General features: G+C 47.2%; 1 protein-coding gene across 1 annotated transcript; it reads right to left on the reverse strand.

The window, feature by feature from the left end:
* Positions 1-101: 101 nt before the first annotated feature.
* glo1 (glyoxalase 1) lies at positions 102-3,163 on the reverse strand. Its single transcript, XM_066702925.1, has 6 exons — positions 2,816-3,163; positions 1,293-1,375; positions 1,049-1,189; positions 892-959; positions 717-806; positions 102-612 (listed from the first exon to the last, which is right to left on the reverse strand). The coding sequence occupies exons 1-6, from the start codon at positions 3,146-3,148 to the stop codon at positions 521-523; spliced, it is 807 nt and encodes a 268-aa protein (XP_066559022.1). The 5' UTR covers positions 3,149-3,163; the 3' UTR covers positions 102-520.
* Positions 3,164-11,468: the final 8,305 nt, after the last annotated feature.

Raw genomic sequence — 11,468 nt, forward strand, 5'->3', positions numbered from 1 at the left:
GACCGACTGACACTTACTAAATCACGTTGTACTTCTACTCCTCCAGCATCACAGGAAATACATAATAACAGAAATAAAGCACAGAGTCCAGACAGCAGCGGTGGTGGTGTTGGTATGAGTCTTTACTGTACAGCGGTGCTGCTGCAGGGCTTCAGGACAGGGTGGGGTACAGGCCAGGGCTGAGCCACACTGAGCAGCTGGATCATGGCTGGTCTACAACACCAGCTACAGCGCTCCACTGCTCCACAGCCTCCTTGCCCAGTGTGCAGACTGTCCTGGTTCCAGCTCCCCCTAGTGCAACTGGAGCAGACTGCCTGGCACCCCCTCCCTCCCTCCACCCCTCCCTCCCTCCATCCATCCATCCTTCCTTTCCCCTTCCCTTCCCTGCCTTCTCCTCTTCTAATTCTTCTCCTCCTCCTCTTCCAGTGTGCTCTCTTTTAACAACCTATGTTCTCCTGCACCCATTTCCCCCCCCCATGCTTCCTAACCCCAATTATCCCCCCTATATTCTTCTCTCAGTCTACGCAGTGATGGAGACCATGTTGTTTGGGCTGAGAATCTCAATCCAGTATCCATCAGGGTCCTGTATGAATGCCAGACCTTTCATTTTACCTGAGGAAAAAATAGGGGGAGTAAGGCAATGCAGCAGTGCACAGTGCAGAACAGTGTATGGGACTGTCAGTTCAGGAGGGTGGGGGAGAGGCAGCGGTGCGTACCATCGTCTGGTTTCTTGACGAATGTCACTCCATGCTCCTCGAACATCTTACAGGCCGCGTACACATCAGGCACTGCGATCCCAATGTGGCCTGTAAGGGAGAGGGAGGTGGGGGTCAATTTATGTAACTGTACAGAGAGGTGGGGTCAGTTAAAGTCAGCCTGGGGGTCACTCACCAAAGCCGCGCGGGTCCGTGTTGCCATTGTGATACGACTGGTTCTCTTCAGACTCAGTGCCCCAGTTGCTGCAGGACAGGAGGGCAGACAGTCAGAAGGACATGCAGACCAACAGGCGTCGAGACCGTGTGTTACAGGGTAGGACACCGTTACTTACTGTGTGAGCTCGATGGTGGCTCGGCGGGAGAAGGTCCAGGCCGTTCTCTCCTTCACATCCCCGGGAATCTCCTTCTTATCCTCGTAACCCAGGAAGTACAGAGTGAAACGCATGGAGGGGAAATCAAACTTCTGCAGCAGGCTGAGGCAGAGACAGATGGACAGAGTGAGATACTGATCGATCGAGAGAGAGAGACAGAGAGAGAGACAGACACATGCAGAGACAGACGGTGACAAAGACTCACGTCATGCCCAGGATGCTGGTGTAGAAGTCCAATGATTTCTTTGGGTCCTTCACCCTGAGCATGGTCTGCTGCATCATGAAGTCCTGCAACAAAGACAGCCTGTCAGGGGGAAGGATTGAAGGGTTTCTACACCACAGCCAAGCCTCAGCTACACAGACAGAAGGCACAGCTATGACAGAGCGACTGCTGCTGCAGAAGACCGGGTCCAAAATAGAGGCTGCAGTGGGCGCTCTCCTGTTTTAGAGGCCAACTGCATGTGAAAGTCAGTGACTGCGCTGCTGCTGCTCCCACTGCGCCCATTCCCTCACAGCAACGGTGCCTAACAAACACACCGCTCTTATGCAATAATGTCAATACAGCATTGCATACTACTGTGATCATTGTTCCGATTTCTTCTTTTTGCTTTTGTTATTATGATTTTACTGAAAAGTGACTCACATTAAAAACAATTAACTTATAACCCCATGAGGAACTTGTTTAAAAAGGCGGACATAAGTTACATCAAGTTTTCAAAACAGTTGTACGGAGTAATAAGTAATTTCAGATCCATAGTTTATAACTGGTTGAATTAGAGAGGTGATTCTCTAAAATTAAGAATATTGTACTATCTGCTAAGTGCCTGGGTTGATTTGTCCATTACAAAATTCAACAAGTATTACTGCTATCACCCAATCTAAACCATAGCATACACTGTAGACTGTCTTTACACAACGGTGTCTGGTTATGTAAGAGACAGTATGTTGGTGTCTCACCTCTATAGTGGTGGAACAACCTTCCCACTGATGTCAAAACGGCAGAGTCTCAAGACACATCTTTTCAGACTCTACTTGTAATTTAGTCTTTCATTCTCCTGTAAGATTGCATTTATACAATGTTTTGTCATACTCTTGCCTTTGCATCTATAGCACTTGCATTGTTTATATTTCCCCTATGCTCCCTCTCCCTTAGTTCTTAACTTTGACTTAACATCTTGTCTGCACTTATCAGCTTTTACAATCCAGGATGTAAGACCTTATATATTGCATACTTTAAATTCTAAATTCTAAATTTGTAAAATGTATTATGCCTGAACTGCACTCTATTATTGTATTGCACTGTATTATTGCACTTTGTATTGCTCTGATATCAGAAATATTATTATTATTATTATTATTATAGCAAAACGTATCATCTCCTGATCACCGTATAGTCTCCGGCCTCCCGGGGCTTTTTAACCTCATGCTCACGGCTCAGCCGTCAATAAACTGACGTGGATATCTTGCGAGCGTTTTATTCCCAGTTAAAATTAGTTTTAATAAGGACGTGTACGCTGACACACTTTGCAAACCACACATTAAGCGTCAGGTAAAATATATGCGAAAGACACAGAGACACGTATTCATGCCACGCAGACACATTTTAAATAAACAGTACTTTTCAAAACGGCAGCGTGGCCTGTCCTCCCTTCAAACTTCGCACACAGTCCCCGGGCTTGATTTCGAGCTCGGACCCGGCGCACAGTCGTCGCTCTGCGGGAGTCTCACCTTGGTTATGGGGGATGCCTCCTTGCAGCATTTTGCCACCGCGTCGTTGGAGAGCCCTTCCTCGGCCATGGTGCTGTGCGGGACGGGGGTCTGGGAAGTGAAGCGGGCGTACAGACAGCGACGGGCGGCGAGTCCAGGCAGAGCAAACAGGGAGCGGTGCATTCGCCCACAGGCGGATCCAGGACGGGGAGGGATCGCGGGGCAGGCGCAGAGGAATGTGCCCTGACTCGGCGGAGAGGTGTACCGTGTAGGCGGCTGCCAGGCCGAGCTGCAACTGCACAGGTAGCCTCCAGGCGCCAGAAACGTCAAACCTTTGCGCACCCAGCGTGTCATCTCACTTGCTGCTCCCTATTGTGGCTGTTTTTGTATGTATGTATTCTTGCATCTTTAACTATCTAATTGTAACTGCTTGTAACACTAACGGAACTTAAACAAGTGTGACTTAAACAGCACAAGTGTGTGCGCCACATTTGTTTACCCTTGTTTAAATCATCTAGAAAAATAAAATATGTATTCTGTAAAATGCATTTGTAAAAACTACGAGACCATGCTCGTACATACGATGCTCTGGGTAAGTCAGCTAAAATATACGAATATAAATGAATAATAATGTACATGTATGCACACATGCACATACACTCAAACATGCTTAAATCTTAATCTAGGAGTATATTAAAAGAGCCGACTATGGTACTTTCATAAATTGCATTCACAAATACCATGAAGCTATTTTTAATTTGCATGTGGATTTTAATTTTTGACACTTAAGTGCAATTATGAGGTGCATGTTTTGGAGATTGATTGTAATATAGATGTTATTCCAGCTATTGGATTTGTTTTTATGCAAATGAAGTTCCTGCTAGACATGTTTTCAAAATATGAGATTGTGTCAACTAGAAATACAGTCCGTGATGACGTTTTCAAGTGTAAGTAGCAAAAACTGTACAGATAGGCTAGCTATGTTAATAATAATTTATATGTGTGTAAATAAATAGTCATCATAAATTTTAAGTGTGTGTGTATATATATATATATATATATATATATACAGAGGGAGAAAACATTTTTCCAATCTCTCATGTCTCTATCAGTTCCCTGATGCCCAAGTCTTTTGCTTGTTTTTTCCAGGCCAGGTATAAGGAAGAGAGGGAGGCCCGCAGGGTGAAGCTGACTCCAGCACACAAGTCCATCCTGGGTATTTTAGCCACAGGCTTGCGATGGACCAGGCCACTGTGGAGGACTTCGTACTCGACACTCCATCTGTGACAGCTGTGTCATGATAGATGTGTGTCTTAAAGAGCTGTCTAATCTGAATGATGCCTAGAGGTTGACACTTCATCAATTTATTAATATGTTTACATACTGCCTTTTCATGGTGAGCACCATCTCAGACTGCTGAAGCAGATTCTTGTACACCATGTTCATTTCACATACATTTAAAATATCGAGTAAGAAGTGTTTTTTTTAGCACATTCCACATTTAATTTAGCCATCTACACAGCACATGGTTGAAGTTTACTGTGCTGTACTGTCTCAGTGTGCTGTAGTGTGTCTCAGTGTGCTGTATTGTGTCTGTGTGCTGCAGTGTCTCATTGTACTGTAGTGTGTCAGTGTGCTGCAGTTTCTCAGTCTGCTGTAGTGTCTCATTGTGCTGCAGTGTCTCAGTGTGCTGTATTGTGTCTCAGTGTGCTGTATTGTGTCTGTGTGCTGCAGTGTCTCATTGTACTGTAGTGTGTCAGTGTGCTGTATAGTGTCTCAGTGTGATGCAGTGTCTCAGTGTGCTGTAGTGTCTCAGTGTGCTGTATTGTGTCTCAGTGTGCTGTATTGTGTCTGTGTGCTGCAGTGTCTCATTGTACTGTAGTGTGTCAGTGTGCTGTATTGTGTCTCAGTGTGCTGTATTGTGTCTCAGTGTGCTGTAGTGTGTCTCAGTGTGCTGTAGTGTGTCAGTGTGCTGCAGTTTCTCAGTCTGCTGTAGTGTCTCATTGTGCTGCAGTGTCTCAGTGTGCTGTATTGTGTCTCAGTGTGCTGTATTGTGTCTATGTGCTGCAGTGTCTCATTGTGCTGTAGTGTGTCAGTGTGCTGTATTTTGTCTCAGTGTGCTGCAGTGTCTCAGTGTGCTCTACTGTGTCTCAGTGTGCTGTATTGTGTCTCAGTGTGCTGTATTGTGTCTCTGTGTCTCAGTGTGCTGTATTGTGTCTCAGTGTGCTGTAGTGTGTCTCAGTGTGCTGTAGTGTGTCTCAGTGTGCTGCAGTGTCTCATTGTGCTGTAGTGTGTCTCAGTGTGCTGTATTGTGTCTCAGTGTGCTGTAGTGTGTCTCAGTGTGCTGCAGTGTCTCAGTGTGCTGTATTGTGTCTCAGTGTGCTGTATTGTGTCTCAGTGTGCTGCAGTGTGTCAGTGTGCTGTAGTGTGTCTCAGTGTGCTGTAGTGTGTCAGTGTGCTGCAGTCTCAGTGTGCTGTATTGTGTCTCAGTGTGCTGTATTGTGTTTGTGTGCTGCAGTGTCTCATTGTACTGTAGTGTCTCAGTGTGCTGTATTGTGTCTCAGTGTGCTGCAGTGTGTCAGTGTGCTGTAGTGTGTCTCAGTGTGCTGTAGTGTGTCAGTGTGCTGCAGTGTCTCAGTGTGCTGTATTGTGTCTCAGTGTGCTGTAGTGTGTCAGTGTGCTGCAGTGTCTCAGTGTGCTGTATTGTGTCTCAGTGTGCTGCAGTGTCTCATTGTACTGTAGTGTGTCAGTGTGCTGTATAGTGTCTCAGTGTGCTGTATTGTATCTCAGTGTCTCAGTGTGCTGTAGTGTGTCTCAGTGTGCTGTAGTGTGTCAGTGTGCTGCAGTGTCTCAGTTTGCTGTAGTGTCTCAGTGTGATGCAGTGTCTCAGTGTGCTGTATTGTGTCTCAGTGTGCTGTAGTGTGTCTCAGTGTGCTGTATTGTGTCTCAGTGTGCTGTATTGTGTCTCAGTGTGCTGTAGTATGTCTCAGTGTGCTGTAGTGTGTCAGTGTGCTGCAGTGTCTCAGTTTGCTGTAGTGTGTCTCAGTGTGATGCAGTGTCTCAGTGTGCTGTAGTGTCTCAGTGTGCTGTATTGTGTCTCAGTGTGCTGTATTGTGTCTCAGTGTGCTGTAGTGTGTCTCATTGTGCTGTAGTGTGTCTCAGTGTGCTGTAGTGTGTCAGTGTGCTGTATTGTGTCTGTGTGCTGAAGTGTCTCAGTGTGCTGTATTGTGTCTCAGTGTGCTGTATTGTGTCTCAGTGTGCTGTAGTGTGTCAGTGTGCTGTAGTGTGTCTCAGTGTGCTGTAGTGTGTCAGTGTGCTGCAGTGTCTCAGTGTGCTGTATTGTGTCTCAGTGTGCTGTATTGTGTTTGTGTGCTGCAGTGTCTCATTGTACTGTAGTGTGTCAGTGTGCTGTATAGTGTCTCAGTGTGCTGTATTGTATCTCAGTGTGCTGCAGAGTCTCAGTGTGCTGCAGTGTCTCAGTGTGCTGTATTGTGTCTGTGTGCTGCAGTGTCTCATTGTACTGTAGTGTGTCAGTGTGCTGTATAGTGTCTCAGTGTGCTGTATTGTATCTCAGTGTCTCAGTGTGCTGTAGTGTGTCTCAGTGTGCTGTAGTGTGTCAGTGTGCTGCAGTGTCTCAGTTTGCTGTAGTGTGTCTCAGTGTGATGCAGTGTCTCAGTGTGCTGTAGTGTCTCAGTGTGCTGTATTGTGTCTCAGTGTGCTGTAGTGTGTCTCAGTGTGCTGTAGTGTGTCAGTGTGCTGCAGTGTCTCAGTTTGCTGTAGTGTGTCTCATTGTGCTGTAGTGTGTCTCAGTGTGCTGTAGTGTGTCAGTGTGCTGTATTGTGTCTGTGTGCTGCAGTGTCTCAGTGTGCTGCAGTGTCTCATTGTGCTGTAGTGTGTCAGTGTGCTGTATTGTGTCTGTGTGCTGCAGTGTCTCAGTGTGCTGTAGTGTGTCTCAGTGTGCTGTAGTGTGTCAGTGTGCTGCAGTGTCTCAGTTTGCTGTAGTGTGTCTCAGTGTTCAGCAGTGTCTCAGTGTGCTGTATTGTGTCTCAGTGTGCTGTATTGTGTCTCAGTGTCTCAGTGTGCTGTAGTGTGTCTCAGTGTGCTGTATTGTGTCTCAGTGTGCTGCAGTGTCTCATTGTGCTGTAGTGTCTCAGTGTGCTGTACTGTGTCTCAGTGTGCTGCGGTGTCTCAGTGTGCTGTAGTGTGTCTCAGTGTTCAGCAGTGTCTCAGTGTGCTGTATTGTGTCTCAGTGTGCTGTAGTGTGTCTCAGTGTGCTGTAGTGTGTCAGTGTGCTGCAGTTTCTCAGTCTGCTGTAGTGTCTCAGTGTGCTGTATTGTGTCTCAGTGTGCTGTATTGTGTCTCAGTGTGCTGTATTGTGTCTATGTGCTGCAGTGTCTCATTGTACTGTAGTGTGTCAGTGTGCTGTATTGTGTCTCAGTGTGCTGCAGTGTCTCAGTGTCCTGTATTGTGTCTATGTGCTGCAGTGTCTCATTGTGCTGTAGTGTGTCAGTGTGCTGTATTTTGTCTCAGTGTGCTGCAGTGTCTCAGTGTGCTGTACTGTGTCTCAGTGTGCTGTATTGTGTCTCAGTGTGCTGTATTGTGTCTCTGTGTCTCAGTGTGCTGTATTGTGTCTCAGTGTCTCAGTGTGCTGTATAGTGTCTCATTGTGCTGTAGTGTCTCAGTGTGCTGTATTGTGTCTCAGTGTGCTGTATTGTGTCTCAGTGTGCTGCAGTGTCTCATTGTGCTGTAGTGTCTCAGTGTGCTGTATTGTGTCTCAGTGTGCTGCAGTGTCTCATTGTGCTGTAGTGTGTCAGTGTGCTGTATTGTGTCTGTGTGCTGCAGTGTCTCAGTGTGCTGTAGTGTGTCTCAGTGTGCTGTAGTGTGTCAGTGTGCTGCAGTGTCTCAGTTTGCTGTAGTGTGTCTCAGTGTGCTGTAGTGTGTCTCAGTGTTCAGCAGTGTCTCAGTGTGCTGTATTGTGTCTCAGTGTGCTGTATTGTGTCTCAGTGTCTCAGTGTGCTGTAGTGTGTCTCAGTGTGCTGTATTGTGTCTCAGTGTGCTGCAGTGTCTCATTGTGCTGTAGTGTCTCAGTGTGCTGTACTGTGTCTCAGTGTGCTGCGGTGTCTCAGTGTGCTGTAGTGTGTCTCAGTGTGCTGTAGTGTGTCTCAGTGTTCAGCAGTGTCTCAGTGTGCTGTATTGTGTCTCAGTGTGCTGTAGTGTGTCTCAGTGTGCTGTAGTGTGTCAGTGTGCTGCAGTTTCTCAGTCTGCTGTAGTGTCTCATTGTGCTGCAGTGTCTCAGTGTGCTGTATTGTGTCTATGTGCTGCAGTGTCTCATTGTACTGTAGTGTGTCAGTGTGCTGTATTGTGTCTCAGTGTGCTGCAGTGTCTCAGTGTCCTGTATTGTGTCTATGTGCTGCAGTGTCTCATTGTGCTGTAGTGTGTCAGTGTGCTGTATTTTGTCTCAGTGTGCTGTACTGTGTCTCAGTGTGCTGTATTGTGTCTCAGTGTGCTGTATTGTGTCTCTGTGTCTCAGTGTGCTGTATTGTGTCTCAGTGTGCTGTATTGTGTCTCAGTGTCTCAGTGTGCTGTATTGTGTCTCTGTGTGCTGCAGTGTCTCATTGTGCTGCAGTGTCTCAGTGTGCTGTATTGTGTCTCAGTGTGCTGTAGTGTGTCTCAGTGTGCTGTATTGTGTCTCAGTGTGCTGTATTGTGTCTCAGTGTGCTGCAGTGTGTCAGTGTGCTGTAGTGTGTCTCAGTGTGCTGTAGTGTCTCATTGTGCTGCAGTGTCTCAGTGTGCTGTATTGTGTCTCAGTGTGCTGTATTGTGTTTGTGTGCTGCAGTGTCTCATTGTACTGTAGTGTCTCAGTGTGCTGTATTGTGTCTCAGTGTGCTGTAGTGTGTCTCAGTGTGCTGTATTGTATCTCAGTGTGCTGCAGAGTCTCAGTGTGCTGCAGTGTCTCAGTGTGCTGTATTGTGTCTGTGTGCTGCAGTGTCTCATTGTACTGTAGTGTGTCAGTGTGCTGTATAGTGTCTCAGTGTGCTGTATTGTATCTCAGTGTGCTGCAGAGTCTCAGTGTGCTGCAGTGTCTCAGTGTGCTGTATTGTGTCTGTGTGCTGCAGTGTCTCATTGTACTGTAGTGTGTCAGTGTGCTGCAGTGTCTCAGTGTGCTGTAGTGTGTCAGTGTGCTGCAGTGTCTCAGTTTGCTGTAGTGTGTCTCAGTGTCTCAGTGTGCTGTAGTGTGTCTCAGTGTGCTGTATTGTGTCTCAGTGTGCTGCAGAGTCTCAGTGTGCTGCAGTGTGTCTGTGTGCTGCAGTGTCTCATTGTACTGTAGTGTGTCAGTGTGCTGTATAGTGTCTCAGTGTGCTGTATTGTGTCTCAGTGTCTCAGTGTGCTGTAGTGTGTCTCAGTGTGCTGTATTGTGTCTCAGTGTGCTGCAGAGTCTCAGTGTGCTGCAGTGTGTCAGTGTGCTGTAGTGTGTCTCAGTGTGCTGTAGTGTGTCAGTGTGCAGCAGTGTCTCAGTGTGCTGTACTGTGTCAGTGTGCTGTATAGTGTCTCAGTGTGCTGTATTGTGTCTCAGTGTGCTGTAGTGTGTCTCAGTGTGCTGTAGTGTGTCAGTGTGCTGCAGTGTCTCAGTTTGCTGTAGTGTGTCTCAGTGTGATGCAGTGTCTCAGTGTGCTGTAGTGTCTCAGTGTGCTGTATTGTGTCTCAGTGTGCTGTAGTGTGTCTCAGTGTGCTGTATAGTGTCTCAGTGTGCTGTATTGTATCTCAGTGTGCTGCAGAGTCTCAGTGTGCTGCAGTGTCTCAGTGTGCTGTATTGTGTCTGTGTGCTGCAGTGTCTCATTGTACTGTAGTGTGTCAGTGTGCTGTATTGTGTCTGTGTGCTGCAGTGTCTCAGTGTGCTGTATTGTGTCTCATTGTACTGTAGTGTGTCAGTGTGCTGTATAGTGTCTCAGTGTGCTGTATTGTATCTCAGTGTCTCAGTGTGCTGTAGTGTGTCAGTGTGCTGCAGTGTCTCAGTTTGCTGTAGTGTGTCTCAGTGTGATGCAGTGTCTCAGTGTGCTGTAGTGTCTCAGTGTGCTGTATTGTGTCTCAGTGTGCTGTATTGTGTCTCAGTGTGCTGTAGTGTGTCTCATTGTGCTGTAGTGTGTCTCAGTGTGCTGTAGTGTGTCAGTGTGCTATATTGTGTCTGTGTGCTGCAGTGTCTCAGTGTGCTGTATTGTGTCTCAGTGTGCTGCAGTGTCTCATTGTGCTGTAGTGTGTCAGTGTGCTGTATTGTGTCTGTGTGCTGCAGTGTCTCAGTGTGCTGTAGTGTGTCAGTGTGCTGCAGTGTCTCAGTTTGCTGTAGTGTGTCTCAGTGTGCTGTAGTGTGTCTCAGTGTTCAGCAGTGTCTCAGTGTGCTGTATTGTGTCTCAGTGTCTCAGTGTGCTGTAGTGCGTCTCAGTGTGCTGTATTGTGTCTCAGTGTGCTGCAGTGTCTCATTGTGCTGTAGTGTGTCAGTGTGCTGTAGTGTGTCTCAGTGTGCTGTAGTGTGTCAGTGTGCTGCACTGTCTCAGTGTGCTGTATTGTGTCTCAGTGTGCTGTATTGTGTTTGTGTGCTGCAGTGTCTCATTGTACTGTAGTGTCTCAGTGTGCTGTATTGTATCTCAGTGTGCTGCAGAGTCTCAGTGTGCTGCAGTGTCTCAGTGTGCTGTATTGTGTCTCAGTGTGCTGTATTGTGTTTGTGTGCTGCAGTGTCTCATTGTACTGTAGTGTGTCAGTGTGCTGTATAGTGTCTCAGTGTGCTGCATTGTATCTCAGTGTCTCAGTGTGCTGTAGTGTGTCTCAGTGTGCTGTAGTGTGTCAGTGTGCTGCAGTGTCTCAGTTTGCTGTAGTGTGTCTCAGTGTGATGCAGTGTCTCAGTGTGCTGTAGTGTGTCTCAGTGTGCTGTAGTGTGTCTCAGTGTGCTGTATTGTGTCTCAGTGTGCTGTAGTGTGTCTCAGTGTGCTGTAGTGTGTCAGTGTGCTGCAGTGTCTCAGTTTGCTGTAGTGTGTCTCAGTGTGATGCAGTGTCTCAGTGTGCTGTAGTGTCTCAGTGTGCTGTATTGTGTCTCAGTGTGCTGTAGTGTGTCAGTGTGCTGTATTGTGTCTGTGTGCTGCAGTGTCTCAGTGTGCTGTATTGTGTCTCAGTGTGCTGTATTGTGTCTCAGTGTCTCAGTGTGCTGTAGTGTGTCTCAGTGTGCTGTATTGTGTCTCAGTGTGCTGCAGTGTCTCAGTGTGCTGTAGTGTGTCAGTGTGCTGTAGTGTGTCTCAGTGTGCTGTAGTGTGTCAGTGTGCAGCAGTGTCTCAGTGTGCTGTACTGTGTCTCAGTGTGCTGCGGTGTCTCAGTGTGCTGTAGTGTGTCTCAGTGTGCTGTAGTGTGTCTCAGTGTTCAGCAGTGTCTCAGTGTGCTGTATTGTGTCTCAGTGTGCTGTATTGTGTCTCAGTGTCTCAGTGTGCTGTAGTGTGTCAGTGTGCTGCAGTGTCTCAGTGTGCTGTAGTGTCTCAGTGTTCAGCAGTGTCTCAGTGTGCTGTACTGTGTCTCAGTGTGCTGCGGTGTCTCAGTGTGCTGTACTGTCTCAGTGTGCTGCAGTTTCTCAGTGTGCTGTAGTGTGTCTCAGTGTGCTGCAGTGTCTCAGTGTGCTGCAGTTTCTCAGTGTGCT

The sequence above is a fragment of the Amia ocellicauda genome, chromosome 1 (genome assembly GCF_036373705.1).
Source record: "Amia ocellicauda isolate fAmiCal2 chromosome 1, fAmiCal2.hap1, whole genome shotgun sequence".
Taxonomy (NCBI): Eukaryota; Metazoa; Chordata; class Actinopteri; order Amiiformes; family Amiidae; genus Amia; species Amia ocellicauda.

Excerpts from the sequence above, each read along its gene's own strand:
- glo1 (XM_066702925.1), bottom strand. The coding sequence starts at position 3,148 with ATGACACGCTGGGTGCGCAAAGGTTTGACGTTTCTGGCGCCTGGAGGC. Across the intron at positions 1,190-1,292 it reads ACCAGCATCCTGGGCATGAC|CCTGCTGCAGAAGTTTGATT; the intron begins GTGAGTCTTTGT and ends TCTCTGCCTCAG. Across the intron at positions 807-891 it reads CACGGACCCGCGCGGCTTTG|GCCACATTGGGATCGCAGTG; the intron begins GTGAGTGACCCC and ends TCTCCCTTACAG.